Genomic DNA, 21,207 nt, shown 5'->3' on the forward strand with positions numbered 1-21,207 from the left:
AAGATTTAGATTGCTCTTTTCTAGTTAACCAGGTGTAAACTGAGCCTATAAAGTGAGTTAAATCCTCTCTATTTTATTTTTTATGAATTTTCATAACTTATATAGGTTTTGCATCTGGATTGAACAAAGATGGAATTGAAGCAAAATTACAAGGTTAGATGTATTTCCTTATAAAAAATTATATTTTACAAAGTTTAATGAAAAAGGTTGGTTAGAGTGAAAGTAAGAATACTTTTTGGTAAATTATTTTTTAAAAGTATTTTTAATTTAAAATTTAATTTAAAATTATTTTTAAAAAGTAAACTTGTTTCCTCCAGAAAAAAAAAAAATGAACTATTTCTTTTTCACATGCAAATAAAGTTTAGCACATGTACTTTTTTTCTGAATTAATTCTATCAGAATATCTTCCTTTGTAAAATAATGTTAACTTGGTTTGTTTTTATTTTTACAATGATCCTTGACTTTGAGAATATTGGCTGTAGATACACAACTCTTCATTTTTTCTTTTCTAGTTTAATTTTAATTGAAAATATAAGCCTAACTTGATTATGGGCTTCTTATCCTAATCTGTGCTAATGGTATATTCCCATCAAACCCTAGCTTCATTCTAATTAATCACTCAATACTTCATGATCTCTCTTTTAAGATGTCAAAAGATAGTTGAGCATTTATTAAGATTAGAAATTGTTACCTTTTCATTGTATTGAGACTCTCAGTGGAAGAAAAAATGTTAGATTCACTAAAAATATTTAGCCATTTTTGGGGTACCTCACTGGCTCAGTCAGTAGAGCATACATCTCCTGATCTTAGAGTTGTGAGTTCAAGCCCCAGAGCTTCATGCTGGGTACAAAGACTACTTTAAGAAAAAAAAAAAAGGATCAAGGAATAGATATTCATCTACAGAGCAACAATACTAGTCTGGGCCCTCACCTGGTGTAGATCTAAAAATATTTAGCCAACTTTTATTTATTCTTTACTTGGATATACACATATGCATATTAAAATGCAGAGATAAGGATGAAGCAGTAAAACTGTATTGATTAAAGAATAAATATATTATTGAGGCGCCTGGGTGGCTGAGTCAGTTAAGTGTCCAACTTCGGCTCAGGTCATGATCTCAGAGTTCATGAGTTCGAGCCCCGCATCGGGCTCTGTACTGATAGCTCAGAGCCTGGAGCCTGCTTCAGATTCTGTGTTTCCCTCTTTCTGCCCCTCCCTCATTTGCCCTCTGTCTTTCTCTTTCTCAAAAACAAAACAAAAAAAAACATTAAAAAATTAAAGAATAAATACATTGTTGAAACAAGGTGATAAGTAATAACATATATTCATAATGCTGCTGTTGAGAAACAGATCTATAAAATAGTTGTATTGTCCTTTACTGGCCAATTTTGAATGGAGTTTTTTAAAACATATCTTGATCATAAGGAACACAAGAAATCAGAGATAGTCCAAAAAATGTCTTGCTATATTTTGACAACTATAATTTAATTAAGTTTAATTTAGTTTAATTAAGCCTTAGAACCACAGTTTATATTTGCCTTATCTTTGGTCGTTATAGGGTAGCTAAGTTTGCTTATAAAGAATAGCCAAGTTTATTATATAACTGAATATAATGTTTTGGTATCCTTGGAGATCTGCATTAAATCTTAGAAAGGATCCTTTGTTTTCCTAAGTTTGTTATGTTTTACTCAGTATGCCTCAATATTGTTATATTGTTAAATATTGCTAAATATTGTTATATTTGCTCAGTATGCTCCAATAGCTCCCTCATCACTCTTAGAATAAAATGCAGACTTTCCACCAGAGCCCACAAATCCTTCTTGATATCTCACTGCCTGTTTCTCTGATTTCATCTCTTGTCACTTTCCCCCTCCTTCATTCTGTCTCTAAATTGGATCTCTTGTTGTTCCTTAAACACACCAATACCTGAAATCTTATTATTGTTAAACTGTGTACTGATTGTTTCCTTCAGTAAAATGTAAGTTCTTTTGAGAAGGAACCTTGTCTTGTTCACTGCTTTAAACCTAAAGCTTAGAATAGTGCTCTCAGAATGTAATGTAATAAGCATTCCTTTGACTGATTAACTTACTGAAAGTTATTAGTGAAAAATTAAGAAAATTAGCAAAGACCTCAAAGCCTTACTTAAACAAATACTTAAAACTATCAAGCTGCCTAAGCAATGTTGCTTAAACTGAAGTATTTCTCAAAGAATTTTGCCTTCCAAGGGCTGTGTTTTTGTGAGTGGCTACTCTCTTTAAGATTGAGCAGGTTGTGGTGTTTTCACTCCCTGCTCTGAACAACCTCCAGTCTTCTGAGCTTTATAGCATGGAACAATGAGAGCACTGTAAGCAGCAGGCTACTATAATTGCTCTGATCTTCATCAGTCAATGAGAGTGAACTTCCTGTTCAGAAGTTCCTTCCAGGTAGCAATAGTGGCATTTTAGAGATGCCGAAGTAAGTACTAAAAGCATCAGCTGAAATGTTCTTAAGTGGCGAACTCAGAAAAGTGGCAAACTCAGAGGAGGGAAAAGACTGGTGTTTTTTTGAACAATCTTTACAGATCTGTTTGACTCTATACTTCATGTGTATACATGTTTGATAAAAATTTTAAAAAAAAAAAGGAAGAAGAAAACCATGCCATATTGGAAGTCAGATAGAAAGTGGTTGCAAAGACCTTGAGCAAGTAACCTAGCCCGTTTCTTTGTTTCCTAGCTTGTATATCAAATAATATTAAAACTTAACCTCATTGTGTTATTTTGATTAAATGAGGAAATACAAATTTCCTTATTAAAATGAAAAGTTCCAAGTTGTAAATGTTATTTTATCACTTAATGAATGTTATTTTGATTATTTGTATTATTGTTACTGTTAGAAACAATACTTTTTAGCCTATTAGCTGGCTCTTTTATTTAATGAGTTTTTTCTTACCACTTAAGTAGAGACTATAGTTTTTCCCACAGCAAATATACAGAAACACAACTTTAGCATATTTGATTATCAATTCTATTTTGTGCTACTCCCTTATCTTACTAAAATAGAAAAATATGTTTCTTATTACTGAACAGAATTGTGTTTGAAGAATCTGAATGATTTATCATCTCTGGACTTGATTAGGATGGATGAAGATGTTAATTTCAAACCAACTGGTAATTTTTCCATCAGTTAGTAAATTTAACACTTGCTTAAAACTAAATTTTAAGATATGTTCTACTAAAATTTAGATGATGCTAAAATTAAATTGTGATCTCAGTTAAATATCTCATTAAATATCTCAATGGTATCATCATTGTTTGCATGATCTATTTATACTGTATGAGTCCTGTTTGTAAAATTAATAGAGCTTCTTTTTGGCAGGCACAGACTTTGTCTTCACTGATTCTGGTAACTTGAGTTGAAATACTCAAATCTTAGGGTCCTTTCAAATCTCTTATAACTCTTGTAGATGCTCTTTTGCCAGTTCTTTGACTCACTTGCTTCATGGCTTCCTTTCTAAGTTAATTTTATCCCTTACCTAGGAAACTTTCATCCTTTCTAATAAGCCAGCAAGTATCAAGTCTTTTCTCAAACATTTCATTTTCTCTGGCAGGGAGAAACCTTTTATTAATTTATAAACATCTAGGATAAGAGGAGCATCTTTAAATGTATCCTATGGGTTAATGTACTAGTTCCCATGGTAACCATAGTCTCTCTATCTCACACACTGCTCCCAGATGCTCCCTTTTATGAACCACTGCATCACCTACATTTTGGCTGAACAAATCCATCAGGATCCTAATTGATAAAGTGACTTCTAAGCTGCCCTGGTTACTTCTCTATTCTTGATTCTTAGTTCTTTCTACTCTACCATGTCCTTGATGCCTATATGTCTGATGGGATGTCAAATTCTTCCCTTCTTCAGCAAAACCTGTAGCGCATACATAAATGTTAGCCCTTTCCTTGAGAAGCAGTATGCCGTTTTTCTCTTCCCAGCTGTTTTCTTTGTGTGTGTTCACAAGGCTGAAATTCTTTGTAATGCTTTTAACAACTGTAATTGAAACCAGTAGCTTTTTAAGTGAATTTCATTTCATCATTTACTCACCCCCACTCTACCCATCTTGCTACCCCCAACCAACTCTAAGTTCTATTTCAAAACAATTTATTTTCAAACTTCAGTTTAATTACAATTTGCTTTATAATTTTAAGTGGTCCTCTGTTATTTTACAAATCAAATCCAAAATCTAAACTCCTTTACTAGTATTTCCAGGCTCTTCAGGCCTTCATAGTTTATTATTCATCATGGTTTGGCAATAAAAGTAGGCAGTATTTATTTAATGTTAGGCACTCTGCTAAGTACTATATATGTATTACTGCATTTAATCTTCACAAAAAATCTATGACATACGTACTTCTGTTATCCCCACATTACATTAAGAAACTGGTAAAATAACCTGCACATGATCACCTACTTAGCAAGTGGTGGAGCAGTGATTTGAAGCAGGTCAGTTTGACCTGAGCGCATAGTCACTGTTAAGCCATATCTCTCATTACAGTGTTCTAAAGATAGTCTTTTTTATTTTTCTAAAGATAGTCTTTTTAACTTTACTCCTTTGATAAATAAGTCTTGATTTTTACTGAGGTCATGACAGCTTTATTTTCTTTCTGCCAAGGCATATTAGTTATTTTAAAATCCTGCTCAAGCCCCATTTTCTCTACCAAGCCGTCCCACACTGACCATTCTCTTAGGTTTTAATTTCCTCTGAACTTAAGGTTGTATATATAAACATTATCATTAACTGGATTTTGTCCTCTAGTCTAGCTATTTTGCATGTAGCCATCTCCCTAGTCAACCTATAAATTCCAGACACTGTGTCTTCGAAATTTTTTGGTGTGTCTTTTTACCTGATGCTGTTATAGGTACAGAATACATGTTAAGGAATCTTTGTTAAACTGATGAAAAAGCAGGTTGCTTCAACTGATGGAGTCAATGTTCCTTTTTTCATCTTTTTCCACAGAGGCAGGAAGATTGATGGCTTGGTATTATATTACATTTGAGACAGTGAAGAAATTTTGTACCATCAGTGGAAAAGAGACTTTATTAGATCTGGTAAATTAGTTGTCACTAGAAAATAAATGTGTAATGACATAGTATAAAATAATATTGGGGAAACAACTAATTTGCATATCTCTTGCAACTTAAGATTGAGCAGATAAGAAAGCATTTCTTTTTTTTTTTAATTTTTTAATGTTTATTTATTTTTGAGAGAGAGAGAGAGAGACAGACAGACAGAGCCTGAATGGGGGAAAGGCAGAGAAAGAGGAGACACAGAATCCAAAGCAGGCTCCAGGTTCTGAGCTGTCAGCACAGAGCTGGATGCGGGGCTTGAACTTGGCGAAGTGTGAGATCATGACCTGAGCCGAAGTTGGATGCTTAACCAACTGAGCCACCCAGGCGCCCAAGAAAGCATTTCTAATAGTGCTTATGTCTCCCAACCTTATATACCTTTGATCATTAGATATGGAATATTACTCTTTATAATGTATTTTCAATTGTATTTCTGTATCAGGGCTAAGAAAATTTATATACATACCCGAAGTATGGATGGAAACTGCCTTTCAATTTATGTGATAATGCCAATTACCTTGGTAGTGGCTACCAAGTATACTTTGTTGAGAAGGATCCAGGATGATACGGCATGATATATTAGGCCAGTCTGCTGTGAATGACGGATAGTGAGGGGCAAGTGTGCCATATACTTGTAATTCTTCCCTAAATCTTTTGCATAAGAATAACAATAATAGTAGAAATAGAATAGTATTGATGATAGACCAGAGAAAAGCAGTGATTGTGGAGAAAGTGGGAGTGAAAACAAGGTTATACTGAGATATCAACAGGGGGGACAACTTTGCAGCTACAGCAGTAAATAGTACCATAGTCATGTTGTTGATACCCGACAACTGTGTTGGTCCTTTCTCTCTTTACAGGGGACATGAATATGCAATAAGACATTTATTTTTATTCTCAAATTTAACCATTATTTTTTTAAGTTTATTTATTTATTTAGAGAGAGAGAGAGTGCACAAGCAGGGAAGGGGCAGAGAGGGAGAGAGAAAAATCCCAAGCAAGCTCTGTACCATCAGCACAGAGCCAGATACAGGGATCGAACTCAAAAACCGTGAGATCACAACCTGAGCCAAAATCAAGAGTCGGGCTGCTTAACTGACTGAGCCACCCAGGTGCCCCAACCATTAATTTTTATTTAAAATATCTACGTTGATTACTGAGATAAGATTATTATATGAAAAAATGCACAAAATTGATGAAAAGTAGAATGCTTGTATTTTATGTAAATATTCTTAACTAAGAAGAAATCAAGAATAATATTAAATTCACTTAATATTTAATATTAAACTAATATTAAATTAACTCATCTTAATATGAGTTCAGTAAGTGTGTAAGAGAATTAGAAGGGATGTGAGTTTCATGTTACAGATATGAGAAACCAAAGTACAAAGAGTGCTTTGCTCAGTCATCTGACAGAACTAGGCTCTATAACACAAATTTTTTAATATCTAAAGTACTCTTTTCATTACAAAATTAGTCTCAATCAGGATAATGTTTTGCAAACTACAGAAGGGTGAATAATAATATAATAGTAGTAGAAATGAAAGCTACATTTATTGAGTGCTTACTATGTGGTAGGCATGGGACTGAATATTTTAAAGTTTATTTTGTTAATCTTTGCAATTTTATTGGCATAGTCCCAGTGTGTAACATAATGTCTAGCATATAACAAGTGTTTGTAAACACTTGTTAATGAATGAATGAATGAGTGAATGAATCCTTTAAAAAGCAAAATATATAAAGTAAATCTTTAATTCTGTTATGCTAAATGACAAAGCTGTGATGTCCCAAGGCAGCATGAAAAATAAGTAAATACTGGGGTGCCTGGGTAGCTCAGTTGGCTAAGTGTCTGACTCTTGATTTCGGCTTAGTTCATAAATCTCACAGTCATGACATTGAGCCCTACGTCAGGCTCTGTGCTGACAGTGTGGAGTCAGCTTGGAATTCTCTCTCTCTCCCTCTCTCTCTGTGGCCCTGCTTGCTCTCTCTCAAAATAAATAAATAAACATTTAAAAAATTTAAAAAAAGAAAAAGAAGTAAATACATAGAGTATGAAAGGAAAGAAGTAAAGAATGGACATAAATGAATGAGCAAATGTGAAATTTTATAGGTCACAATGATAGCCAGCTGCAAGGAATTTGTAGATGTGCAGTTAAGGATAAATGAAAAGAAAACATTGAATACATTGAACAAAGATCCACATCGGGTAACTATCAGGTATGGAAATATGTTTTAAATAACTTTTAAAAGGTTTTATTTAGTTAAAATAAGTAGTAATAAAAGTTTTGCCTTGTGTTTTTATTTACAGATTTCCAATGGAAGGAAGAATTAAAACAAGAGAAATGAAAGTAAATTGGTAAAGATGATTGTTACATGTCTTAAAATACTGACTACTGTTTGTGATTCATATTTCTGAAAGTTTTTTTTTTTAGTTTTAAGCCTTTAAATTTGTTTTCTTTAATACAAAAAGAACATATTTACATAAAACAAGAATATATATCAGAATATAGATGTGAAATTAATGTCCAAAATCTCTTAGACTTCAGTTAAAATAGATAATTTGTGATTTTTTTTAAATCAACAAACGTTTTTTTGAGAGTGTGTTCTGCTGAAGCAAGGTAAATGACAGAAAAGAAGCTAAGTTTTTCATCATCAGGAGCTTTCAGGTTGGCTGGAATGAGATTCATGTATATAAAGATAACAGTATAGAAACACATGTAATAAATGTGTATTGAATGTTAGTGGCATTCTGGGAGAGACAAAGAAGGGGACTTTTAGACATTGGAAAGAGAAAGTCAGCAATGACTTGTGACAATAATGATATGAGGTATAGAATCATCTAGTGTCACAGAGATTAAGGCGGAGAGGTATTTAAGAAGAGATAACTTCAATAAATGATATCAAAAACTATGAGATAATAGTTTGTAAAAGGAAATCATGAAATTTCTTTCCCTCAGCCTTATTCAGGCTCAACTAGGATGCATTCCCATACAAGACTTTGCTTTGACCCAAGATACCTCGAAGATTTTCAGAAATGGCTCACGAATTACAAGATGTATGTTACAGGATTAATGGATTTTTCAGTATTTTTTCCAGTAAACTAGTATACTAGATTTAACATCAGAAAATTTTTTTTAGGGTTGTCAGATTTTGTGGCTGTTCAAGAAAAGAAGTTTGCTGTACTGTTGAACAGTTTGATTTTAGCTAAATGTTTTAGATGTAAACTTTGGGAAAACTCTCTGCATGTATCAAAACAGCTGGAAAAAATTGGTAGGTACCAAATACAGGCAGGCAATTTATCAATGTCTGCAGTTTATTTTATTTTTTATTGTTAGGAAAATTATTCTGTGGTGTTTATAGACTTTGAGAAAAAATGTGTTTGTAGGCCTAAATAAGTACTGTACTTCTCTTGAAAATCTGATTTTTGTTTCCTCCTTGAAGGATTCTATTTGAAATCAATTGGGAAACCCAATAAAAGTGAATGCTCTTATTTTTAAATTTGTTCTCAAACCAAGAGTGAAATTTTGTTTTAGTGATTGGGTAACTCTGTGTTGCTCTCTCTTCCACTTTTATGATTATTTTGGTTTGATCTCAATGATAAGTTACAGAGCTAGCAATCCTGGCTATTCCTAATACATTACAGAAAATTATGCCATCTAATTATATCTTAACTTTTCCTCTTTTTTTTCAGTAACAGCACAATATTTGTACTTATCTTCATAGAGACTCTGCAGACAAAAGATTGTGCCTAATTATTTCCTATCTATTGAGATCTAACTTGGGTATGAACTGAAAAACTATGGAGTATGTCAGTTACAAAGATTAGGGTATAACTAAAGTCGTCTAGAGTTTTCCAGCTTGGTGCCTTTGACTTTGTGACCCTTACTCTTTCCTAGATACCTAGAACTCTAAGAAGAAGAGAGTTGTTATATTCCATGACTGACAGCTTTGTTAGCTTTATAATTTTACATGCATCTTGGGGACATTAAAAAATTATATAATGGGTTATTAGGGATTGTCTCATTATTCCTTAGAACAAAGTTCTCCAGCTATTTTGTGAGGAAGTCCTTTTTTATTTCCTTGAGGTTTGAAATCAGTGGGATGGCAGAGGACTAATTAGTCCTCTGGGGGGGGAAATAGAAACTGGGGGGAAATAGGGATTGGCTGGTGAAAGTAAGGTCAAATTAGAGGAAACGTTCCTGACATTAAGGTTCACCTTTCTGTGGAGGTCCTGGCAAACCAAATGCTGCACCCATCTCACAAAGATGAGTTCTAAATTGAGAAGGAGGTTCCATACAACATTAGGAAATGGCAACTTACAGAAAATTTTGAAATTAGATTAAATGATTACTAATCAAATTACTAATGAAAAAGCCAGCCCGTCTGACTTTCTAGAATATTGTCAATCAGGAATCATTTGCATTCTTTCCCTTCCAAATTGTCAAACACTAATGTATTTTTCATACTCAGTACAGCTGAAGAGAAGGAAGCAAAAATCGCCCAGCAAAACTCATATAATAGAAAAGTGAGGGAATCCAAACAAAAAAGCAAATCTAAGTTCTTATTGAGTATCAGGTGGAAAAAATGAATGCATATTGATTTTCAACAATGTTTATAAAAAATTAAAATTCAGGAAAAGTTTTAAAGGAAAATGAACATGAAGGAATTATTAATACTAGGAGTTGTATCTTAAGAATGAATAAGAGAGGGGCGCCTGGGTGGCGCAGTTGGTTAAGCGTCCGACTTCAGCCAGGTCACGATCTCGCGGTCCGTGAGTTCGAGCCCCGCGTCGGGCTCTGGGCTGATGGCTCGGAGCCTGGAGCCTGTTTCCGATTCTGTGTCTCCCTCTCTCTCTCTGCCCCTCCCCCGTTCATGCTCTGTCTCTCTCTGTCCCAAAAATCAATAAAAAAAAAAAAACGTTGAAAAGAATGAATAAGAGAAATTCCCAAGGATAGTTAAGGATCTGGAAAAAGAATAGTGTAATATTCCCACCAGTAATGTATGTGCCTTAGACAACATGGTAATATTTCAGAACTTTGTACTTCTGACAGTATCTCCTATTTGGGGGTTTGGTTAAATTCATTTATGAGTGTAAGAATTTTAAATTCCAGTTTCTTAAAGCATAAAGAAACAGGGAAGATACAAATATGGAAATGAACTTGATGTACTTGAAGAACAAAATTAAAACCAATGTGACTAGAGAGTTAGTCAGCAAGAGAATGGTAGGAAATTAATTAGAGGGATAGGTAGACTGTGGTCAAGTCAGATAGGTAAGGGATTTTGGCCATGGTAGGAAATTTTCACTTTATTCTAAATGTAATGAAATTTTAGACAGAAGAATAAAGTTATCTGATTTCAGTACAGAAACAGAGAACTCTTTCTAAGATACAAATGTTCAGATGGGGCAGCTGGGTGGCTCAGTCGGTTAAGCATCCCAACTTCGGCTCAGGTCATGATCTCACAGTTGGTGAGTTAGAACCCCACATCGGACTCTGCTGTCAGCACAGAGCCCACTTGGGATCCTCTGTCTCCCTCTGCTCCTTCCTCATTCTCTCTCTCCCTCTCTCCTTCCCTCTCTCTCTCTCAAAAATAAACATTTAAAAAAATGCTCAGAGAATGATAGCTTTATGAAGCAATATTCCCATCCATGAATCATGTTTTTTTCAAACATGAGTATAACAATTGGAATCTCTTGGTACTTGCTCTGTGGATGACATACGATAAAAATAAGGGTTGAGTCATCATGTGGACTAGAGTTCCTTTTCTATAAAATGAATACATGTTTTATTTTAGTTTGAAAAAATAAATACGAACAATTGAATAAATGTCACAGCCCAATTAATCCAACTGAAAACTTAAAAAAAAACTTTAAAAATTAGTTCTTATTCTAGATGTTTTAAAATATTTTTTTTTACTATTGTTGAAAACTTAAGTATAGATTTAGTTTAAAATGGATTGTTTAAAAACTGCTATTTGACTAATTTTCCACAGGTATAACATTGTCAAATGCAATGGTAAATGCGGGTTTGACCTCCTTTAAAAAAATAGAAGAAACAGATGCAAGGGAGCTTGAACTGGTATTTAATATTCACTTATTACTAATGTTATGTGAATTTTATCTAAATTTTAAAGCCTACCTTTTATTTATTTTTATGTTATATTATTTTTTTAAATTTACATCCAAATTAGTTAGCATATAGTGTAACAATGATTTCAGGAGTAGATTCCTTAGTGCCTCTTACCCATTAGCCCATTCCCCCCCACACCCCCTCCAGTAACTCTCTGTTTGTTCTCCATATTTATGAGTCTCTTATGTTTTGTCCCCCTCTCTGTTTTATATTATTTTTGTTTCCCTTCTCTTATGTTCATCTGTTTTGTCTCTTGAAGTCCTCATATGAGTGAAGTCATATGATATTTGTCTTTCTCTGACTAATTTCACTTAGCATAATACCCTACAGTTCCATCCACCTAGTTGCAAATGGCAAGATTTCATTCTTTTTGATTGCCAAGTAATACTCCATTGTATATATATACTACATCTTTATCCATTCATCCATCGATGGACATTTGGGCTCTTTCCATACTTTGGCTATTGTTGATAGTGCTGCTGTAAACATTGGGGTGCATGTGTCCCTTTGAAACAGCACACCTGTATTCCTTGGATAAATACCTAGTAGTGCAGTTACTAGGTCGTAGGGTAGTTCTATTTTTAGTTTTTTGAGGAACCTGCATACTGTTTTCCAGAGTGGCTGCACCAGCTTTCATTCCCATAAAGCCTACCTTTTATATCTTTATTTCTTCTAATCTTTTTTTATCTTTATTTCTTCTAAAAAATACTTTCTTTCTTGTGGTCATAAGTTATTTAAAGTTTTGGATAATAAGCATTATTAAAACTATTGACTCTATATTTTACTAAAAGAACTTCTGGTGTTGTGGTAAGAATATAATGATATAAATGTTTTTAGATTTTAAATAGACACCCTCCTTTTGGAACGCAAATAAAAGAAACAGTGATGTATCTACCAAAATATGAACTTGAAGTGGAACAGGTAAGTATTTTGGTTTTGTTTGTTTTTGTTGTTTTTTAGGTATTTTCATTGTCTTTTCAGGAATAAATCTACCTCTAGCTGACTTGGAACTGAATATGAGCAGTAAGGTTATTTTTAACACTTTTTATTCCTATCTTTTTTTTTTTTAAGATTGCAAGATATAATGATACCATGGCAGAAATATTAGTGACCATTATATTAAGAAACTTTAAACAGCTACAAACTAAAAGAACAGCGCCAGATTCTCACTATGTTACCTTAATCATAGGTGATGCAGATAATCAACTGGTTTTCAAGCACAAAATTATGTAAGTGTATAATTTCTATTTGATTTTATTTTTAAGTGTATACTATTAAAAGAAAAATTCTGAGAAAGTAATAAAATCACTGGCGGATCAATTAAATTACATTTTCCTTACACTGTAGTAGGGTTGTTTCTCCACTTGTCCTTTAAAGAAGTTATTAACTCTGGGTTCGTTGTTAGTACTCAAATGAATAAAGTGTGAAACCTATCACCATGGTTTGAAACAAGCGAATAAATGACCATTAGGGGTGGCTGTAGTCCATTGTTGCTGAACTTTCTTACTTTGTTGCTTTTCTCCATTCATGACTTTACTACTCTGATTATCTTTCTCCTACTCCTTTAAGATACATCTTCTATTTCCAAATTAAAATGTAACAACCTACGGTAGCTCCACTGTAGGATCCAGGCTACCAGATCAAATATGTAAAGGAGGTACCTTCATGCTAGTTGTCTAGCATGCCATTCTGTAATTCTTACATCAGCCTTTTTTCTAATACTGTTATTTTCTCCCAGGATGTCATAAGCAAACTCTAAGGATATCAGTTATAGCTATAGCTAATAGTTTTTGAGCACTTAGTAGGTTCAGGTATTGAATTATTTAATCTTTGTATAGATAGGTGCTATCATTATCTACATTTAATAGAGAAGGAAATTGAGACTAAGAGAGTTTAATTAATTTGTCGAAGGGCATATAGATAGTTTATAGCAAAGTCTAGTTTTGAGCCTAAGCATTCTGAGTCCAGAGGCTGTGTTCCTAATTATATTGATTTACTTATAAGTTCAGGAATGGCAGTGACTCTGAAATGGGAAACTCCTCATTGTTGCCAGAGTACTGGAGGATACCATCCTGAAATGTTCTATGCAAGATTCCTATAGGAATTACAGTGTCTGATAAGATATCCCTTTCACTGTTAACTACTCTCCTGCAACTAGCCATGGCACATTTGTAGAGAATATGTCATTATACAAATCTTTGTTCTCTGTGAAAATTAAATGTGATTATAGTCTTGACTATTTAAGGCTAAAATAAGTTCAGTCACAATATTGGTTGCTGGTTTGTGATGTTACTGGATATGAGCTATTTTATATTAATTTTAAAGATACTAAAGTTCTCACAAATTTGTGTAACCTGTGTATAGGCATTTAAAAGTGGTAGTGATTTAGGGGCAAGCTCTTGTGTGGTTGACAGCAACTATGTGTTCAGGTGGGCCTGAAGTGAGGCAATGCAGTTTGGAATCAGCTGTTTGGTCAATGGTTGTGGTATCTCCATTGACACCCCATTTCTCCCCTCAGAATTTGCAGCAAGTGATTTTCAGTATTGACTTTAGTTTACTATGAGATAGGACTTATCTAAGGGTCAATAATATTATTTCATTTAGTATTTAGATCACTATTTAAATGATAAATTACTCTTTTTCAGGGATTCTGTTTTGCTAAAAGCTGGAAACTGGACTAAAAAGATTGATGTGAGGAGAGCTTTTAAATCTGAAGATCTTAGCATAAATCTAATTAGTTCTGAATATGGTAAGTTCATCGAAGTAATGAACACATGAATGTAAAGCATGTGATAGCATTTAAAAGTTATTTCTTTCATGCTGAAACAGAAAAACAATTTAAATGATATTGTATAAAAATAATTCATTTAAATACTATGAATAATTTTAAGGGAAGTTTCATGTATTTAGAGATATAAAAGGTAGCGTGGACTAAGATAACAAAATTAAAATTTTATTTGTTCATTTATAGGTATTTTAATTTCCAAGATAAGTTTTGAACTTGTAGGAACTTTGATTTTTATTTTTATGATGATAGATGTATAAATTTCATTATATTTTTAATGCCTTTTTTTAAACATTTTTACTTCCTGGACTTGTTGGCTCTTTCATTTCAAAAGGTATAGAAATGGGTGATGAGTATTAAGGAGGGCACTTGTTCTGATGAGCACTATGGGTCATATGTAAGTGTGTAAATTCTACACCTGAAACTAATATTACACCGTATGTTACCTAACTAGAATTTAAATACAAACTTGAAACCAACTCACCAACAAATAACAACAAATAGATGGTCTCATGGCTAGATTTATACAACTTAAATTAGCACTTGTATACTTTTTTCCTTTTTCCAGTTGGACTTGATATACAGCAGAAATTTACAGTCTTTTACTTAGGACCTAAGAGGTTTGGAAATCAAATAATTATGCAAAAAAAATCAGAAACAGAGATTTCCCATTCTAAACATTCAAATAGATCTACTATAACAGGATCCAATAAAGGTAAATAGCTATATTTATTCTTGTTTTGCCTTAAAGCAAAGTTATGGCTAGGGAGGAGTATCAGTGTTACAGTTCTGTTCCATTCAGATGTGGATACTCTGGAATTAGATGTTTAAGCTTCATAATAATTGAGTTAATAATATATAGCAGGAATTCTTTCTTATAATTAATATTTGTCATATTGGAGTGATATTTGTAGCACAAATTATTTGGCTAGTTTTTTGATATACAGTGCCTCTTTTTTATACCCACTATATTGTTATAGCCATTGTTGGGGGAGAGCAAGTGATTTACAAAACTGTAGATTTGATGAGGTAAACCAGATGACAGTAAACTTAAAAATTTTTATTATGGGACATTTCAACTATGCACAAAAGTAAACAGACACGTATAATGAACACGTATATGCTCATCACCCACCTTAAACAATGATCAACTCATAGCTTATATTGTCTATACCTCTCTTTAGTTTTCCCCTTCTATAGTTTGAAGAAAATCAGGTATCCTATCATATCCTCTGTAAATGTCTTAGTATATATTTGTAAATGGTAAGGATTTAAGAACAATTATGTCATAAGTGCAGCTTCATCATCTTAATACTATCTAGATATACCAGATTGGCTCCTGAATCCTTTTGGTCTGTCCCTAGTACTTTTTTCTTTTTTTTTATTTTATTTTTTTCAACGTTTTTTATTTATTTTTGGGACAGAGAGAGACAGAGCATGAACGGGGGAGGGGCAGAGAGAGAGGGAGACACAGAATCGGAAACAGGCTCCAGGCTCCGAGCCATCGGCCCAGAGCCTGACGCGGGGCTCGAACTCACGGACCGCAAGATCGTGACCTGGCTGAAGTCGGACGCTTAACCGACTGCGCCACCCAGGCGCCCCTGTCCCTAGTACTTTTAAGAGCTTCCTTAATGTGTGGGATGCTATGATATTCCAGGCTTATCATGTATATTTCTAGCCCCAAATCTGTAATAAGCCTTTTCTCCAAGGATCCTTGGTTTCTTTTAGTGATAAATACGTTTCCAAGATCACAGTCTGTGGGCTAGAGGAGCTCATTGCTATTATGTGATCTTTATCTCTTGGCTTTTTTTTTCATGCACAGAATTAGGAAATATGTGATTTTTGTTTGTGTTTAGAGATAAAATACATAAGTAACCCATGCTTAAATGTCTAAGTCAAATTCAGGGCTATAGGGTTTATCCTTAAATGCAATTATTAGTATATCCTTCTTGCCATGCTGAGAAATTTGCTCCTCAGTGACTCCAGAAATGATGGAATGTCACTCATTTTCTTTATTCCACATTATACACACAACAAATAGTCTCAGAATAACAAACCAAACTACCATTCTTAATATAATTGTTAAAAATAGCTTAAAATTTTTGTGGAGATATTTTTGTTCTTAGAATATAACTCACTAGGCATGTATAATCAAATTACTGTGTTTTAAGTTACTTGGAATAGATCTGTATGTGGCTGTGCCACTAACTGGATACATTTTGTTTTGATTTTATTTATTAAAAAAATTTTTTTAATGTTAATTTTTTTGAGAGAGGGAGAAAGTGTGCTCAAGCAGGTTAGGGGCAGAGAGAGGGGGACACAGGATCCAAAGCAGGCTCTGTGCTGACGGCAGTGAGCCTGATGTGGGGCTTGAACCCGGGAACTGTGAGATCATGACCTGAGCTGAAGTTGGATGCTTAACCAACTGAAGCCACTGAGGTGCCCTTGTTTTATTTTATATTTTATGTTTTTAGAATAAGTTTTAGGAATTTTCTTTTATAGTAATGTAAAGCATTTACATGGTTCTGTAGTTAAATCTATAAAGCAAAAACTGAATGTTGTTAACTTGAGGCATCCAGTTCACTGCTTTGGCACAGTAAGGGGAGCAATTAATAGGTACTGGGAATGTGAGAGCAATGGCTCCTACCAAAGTAACCTAAACAACTATGCTTTCTGAATAGTATTGGTAGTTATGATAAATAGTAACTGCAGAGAGGGGCACCTGGGTGGTTTAGTCGGTTAGGTTTCTGACTTCGGCTCTGGTCATGATCTCACAGTTCATGGGTTCCAGCCCCACACACTGGGCTCTGTGCTGACAGCTCAGAGCCTGGAGCCTGCTTCAGATTCTGTGTCTCCCTCTGTCTCTGCTCTTCTGCTGCTCACACTCTGTCTCTCTCTGTCTCTCAAAACTGAATAAATGTTAAAAAAATTATTTAAAAAAAAAGCAGAAGTGAATGAAATATAGAATGCAAATGTGCAGCAGAAAAATCAACAAAGCTAAGATTTGGTTCTTTGAAAAGAATAAATTTAAGAAGCCCTTATCAAGACTGATAAAGAAATAAATATGAATTAACAATATTAGGAATGAAAAGGGGGATACCATTACAGGCATCAAAAAGTTAAAGATATTATGAATAAATTTATACCAATAAGTCTGACATAATTTGGGTAAAAATGAATAAATCCTTGGGAAGCAAAACTTACCCCTCACAGAAAAAATAGAAAATTTGAATAGTCTGATACTTGTAATGAAATTTAAGCAATTGAAAATCTTTCAACAAAGAAATCCTAAGGGTCAGATGATTTCACTGGTAAATTTCTGCAAACATTTAGGAAAAAATATCAAACTTACCCAAACTTATTCAGAGAATAGAAAAGAAAGAATATTTTCTAATGTTTTAATTTTTTAAAGCAAGTCCAACATGGTCTTTATTTCAAAACCTGACAAGGACATTAAAAAAGGGGGGGAAATTATTCACCAATCTTTCTCATGGATGTACATCCAAAAGTTCTTAACAAAATATTAGCAAGTTGAATCCAACCATATATTTTAAAAGCATAATATAGCACTATTAAGTATGGCTTATTCCATGTATGCAAGAGTATCTTAGCATTCAAAGATGGATCAGTGTATTTCACTACATTAACTGGCAAAAAACAAAACAGAACAAAACAAAAAACCCCCAACCAACCATGTGGTCTTGACAGAGATCAGAAAAGTTTGACAAAAATTCAGTGCTCATTTTTATTAAAAAATATATACATGTAACAAATGTCATACACAGTAGTGAAATAGTTTAAAATGTTTCCTATTTAGATGGAGAATGATACAAGAGTGTTCTCTATTACAATTTCCATTTAACATTGTGCTAGAAGTTCTGCTCAGTACAGTTATATAATAAAAAAATAAAAATGGCAAGGATTGGGAAGAAATAAATAAGCTGTCATTACTTGAAAGCAACATGATTATGTATCTAGAAAATCCAAAAGACTAGAGACACACTGTTAGAATTAACATGGAAGTTTAGAAATACACTGGATACAGAGTCAATATTTTAAAAACCTGTGCAATAACATTAAAAAGAATAAATTATTTAAGAATACATTTAATAAAATTAAGATATGAACAGAAACTACAAAACACCATTGAGAGAAGTTAAAAAAGACCTAAATATATGGAAAGATATCCCATGTTCATGGATTGGAAGTCTTAATATTGTTAAGATGGCAACATTTTCCAAATTCACAGATTCAGTGCCATCTCTGTCAAAATCCCAGCTGTGCTTTTGGAAGAAATTCATAAGCTGGTTTTAAAATTCATATGGGAATGTAAGGGTCCAAATTAGCCAATCAGTCTTGAAAAAAAAAAAGAGAACTCATAATTCCTGGTTTCAAAGTTTATTTATGTGTTTTGAGAGAGAAAGCAAGAGAGCACAACCACAGAATGGGCAGAGAGAGAGGGAGAGAGAGAATCCCAACCAGGCTCCACACTGTTGGGACAGAGCCCAACATGGGCTTGAACCCATGAACCATGAGATCATAATGAGCTGAAATTGAGAGTCAGATGCTTAACAGACTAAGCCACCCACACACATTCTTTGTTTTTTAAAGTTTATTTATTTTGAGAGAGAAAGCGAGGGAGCAAAAGCAGCAGAGGGGCAGAGAAAGAGGAAGAGAGAGAATCGCAAGCAGGCTCCACACTGTCAGCACAGAGCCCACATAATTCCTGATTTCAAAACTTATTACAAAGCTATGGTAATCAAGACAATGTGGGACTGGCATAATAATGGACACAGATTAATGAAATATAATTAAGAGTACAGAAATAAACCCATACATCGGTGGTCAACTGATTTTGGACAAAGATGTCAAACCATTCAAGGGGGAAAGAATAGGCTTTCAACAAATAGGGCTAGGCAACTTGATATTCAATTGCATTAATTATATCGTAATTACTTTATATCATTTACAGTATTACTTCATACCATAAATACTTCATACCATATATAAAAATTAACTCAAAATGGGTGAAAAACCTGAAAGTAAGAGTTAAAATTGTGAAACTCATAGAAGAAAACATAGGTTTGTATCTTCATGACCTTGGATTAGGCAGTGGTTTCTTAGATATGATACATGAAGCTCAAGCCGCTAAAAAGATGAATTGGACTTTATCAAGATTAAAAACATTTTTGCTTCAAATAATACTATCAAAAAAGTGGAAAGCCAATCTAAAGAATGGGAGAAAAATATTTGCAAATTATATCTGATTGCAAATTATGTATAGACTAGTATCTACTATATATACAGAAGTCTTATAACTCAACAATAAAAAAGCAAATAGCCAAATTCAAACAGGTCAAAAGATGTGAATAGGTATTTGTGCAAGGAAGAGCTACAAATGGCTAACACACACATGAAAAATTGCTCAACATCATTAGTCAATATGGAAATGCAAATCACAACCACAGTGTGATACTACTTCCCACCTACTTTAGTCAAAAAGGTGGACAATTAAAAAAAAAAAGGCAGACAAAAATAAGTGTTGATGAGGATGTGGAGATTTTGAAACCCTCATAACACTGTGAGTGGGAATGTAAACTTGTGCAGCTGCTTTGGAAGACAGTTTGCCAGTTCCTCCAGAAGTTAAACATAGAATTACCATGTGACCCAGCAATTCCTTTTCTGGGTTTATAATTCCGAAAGAATTGAGAACATAGAAAAACTAGTACATGAATGTTATAGCAACATTATTCATAATAGCCAAAAAGTAGAAACAACTGAATGTTCATCAACTGATGAATGGATAAGTAAACTGTATTAGAACTATATAAGGGGATATTCAGCCATAAAAAAGAATAAACTACTGATGCAAGGATGAATGCTAAAACACTATGCCAATGAGAGAAGCCATTCAAAAAATATCAGATAGTGTTAGATTCCATTTATATGAAAAGTCTAGAATAAATAAATCTATAAAGATAGGAAGCAGATTAGTAGTTGCAGAGGGTGGGGTAGGAAGAAATAAGGAGTAACTACTAATAGGTGTGTGATTTTTTTTAAAGTGATAATGTTCTGAACTTAGATACTGATAATGGTATACAACCTTGGGAATATACTAAAAACCTACTGGATTGTACACCTTAAAAGGGTGGATTTATAGTATGAATTATATTTCAACTAAAAAATTTGAAAAATTATTACCATATACCAGCAAACAAAAAAGAGATAGAAATCATAATTTTAAAAATACCATTTATAGCATCAGAAATCAGTTTAAGAAAGACAATTTAGAATTAGAGCTGCTCAAAGATAGTATAAACTCAGAGCTGTCAGTTGGCCATCCTTTACCACATGCAGGATCACAGACAGCTGGACTATGGAAGAGAAGACTAAAGTAGAGATACAGAGAGGTGCAAAGGTAAAAATGCCAGAGCTGGGTTTCTGATGACTTTCAGTTTCTTGGTTTCAGTCCCTTCTGATGCCTAGCTGAATTGCTGCTTTGGATTCTGTGACGTATCTATGTTCATGTAACACATTTCCCCCACTCACCAGCTGTTTTTATTTAAAATAGCTTGAATTGTTTGTTACTTACAATGTAGTGAGAAGTTGGAATGTTTACTATACTTCCTGCTAGCTTGAGCCTTTTTAAAAAAATTTTTTTATTTATTTTTGAGAGAGAGAGACAGGTCATGAGCAGGGGAGGAGCAGAGAGAGAAGGAGACACAGAATCCAAAGCAGGCTCCAGGCTCTGAACTGTCAACATAGAGCCCAACTCGGGGCTCAGACTCGCAAACTGTGAGATCATGACCTGACCTGAAGTCGGATGCTTAACCGACTGAGCCACCCAGGTGCCCCAAGCATGAGCCTTTTATGAGGGCAAAAGTTCCCCACATATTTAGAACAATCCTGTGGAAAACAGATAAAAGATGCTTCCTATCATACAAATAATGTTTTATTACACACACTCACTTACACATGCACCCTTCACATACACATACACATAACCATCCCAAATCTTATGAACATTCCAATTATAGTAAACCCTTGATTTGTGCACATAATTCTTTCTGGAAACATGCTTGTAATCCCAAGCACTTGTATATCAAAGCAAATTTCCCCATAAGAAATAATGGAAACTCAGATGATTCATCCCACCACCCAAAAATAGTCATATAAAAATGATTACAATGCTA

The 21,207-nt window shown here is 33.8% G+C and overlaps 1 protein-coding gene across 7 annotated transcripts in view; it reads left to right on the top strand.

Annotated features, from left to right (window-relative positions):
• The window catches only part of HFM1 (helicase for meiosis 1), a 96,970-nt gene that overhangs the window by 38,667 nt on the left and 37,096 nt on the right, over nucleotides 1–21,207 (top strand). For 6 of the 7 annotated variants that reach the window (XR_009257957.1, XR_009257956.1, XR_009257955.1 and 3 more), the window contains 12 exons: nucleotides 106–153; nucleotides 3,066–3,146; nucleotides 4,992–5,083; nucleotides 7,212–7,318; nucleotides 7,410–7,457; nucleotides 8,059–8,156; nucleotides 8,240–8,371; nucleotides 11,093–11,178; nucleotides 12,067–12,150; nucleotides 12,301–12,458; nucleotides 13,875–13,978; nucleotides 14,583–14,729. Coding sequence is in view for 4 of the 7 variants with exons in the window: in XM_058716606.1 (XP_058572589.1) it covers nucleotides 106–153; nucleotides 3,066–3,146; nucleotides 4,992–5,083; nucleotides 7,212–7,318; nucleotides 7,410–7,457; nucleotides 8,059–8,156; nucleotides 8,240–8,371; nucleotides 11,093–11,178; nucleotides 12,067–12,150; nucleotides 12,301–12,458; nucleotides 13,875–13,978; nucleotides 14,583–14,729 (1,185 nt within the window). In the remaining 3 variants the exon portion in view is untranslated. The remainder of the gene's footprint in view (nucleotides 1–105; nucleotides 154–3,065; nucleotides 3,147–4,991; nucleotides 5,084–7,211; nucleotides 7,319–7,409; nucleotides 7,458–8,058; nucleotides 8,157–8,239; nucleotides 8,372–11,092; nucleotides 11,179–12,066; nucleotides 12,151–12,300; nucleotides 12,459–13,874; nucleotides 13,979–14,582; nucleotides 14,730–21,207) is intronic. The other variant, XM_058716607.1, reaches the window with a different exon arrangement.

The sequence above is a fragment of the Neofelis nebulosa genome, chromosome 2, assembly GCF_028018385.1.
Source record: "Neofelis nebulosa isolate mNeoNeb1 chromosome 2, mNeoNeb1.pri, whole genome shotgun sequence".
NCBI classification, from domain to species: Eukaryota; Metazoa; Chordata; class Mammalia; order Carnivora; family Felidae; genus Neofelis; species Neofelis nebulosa.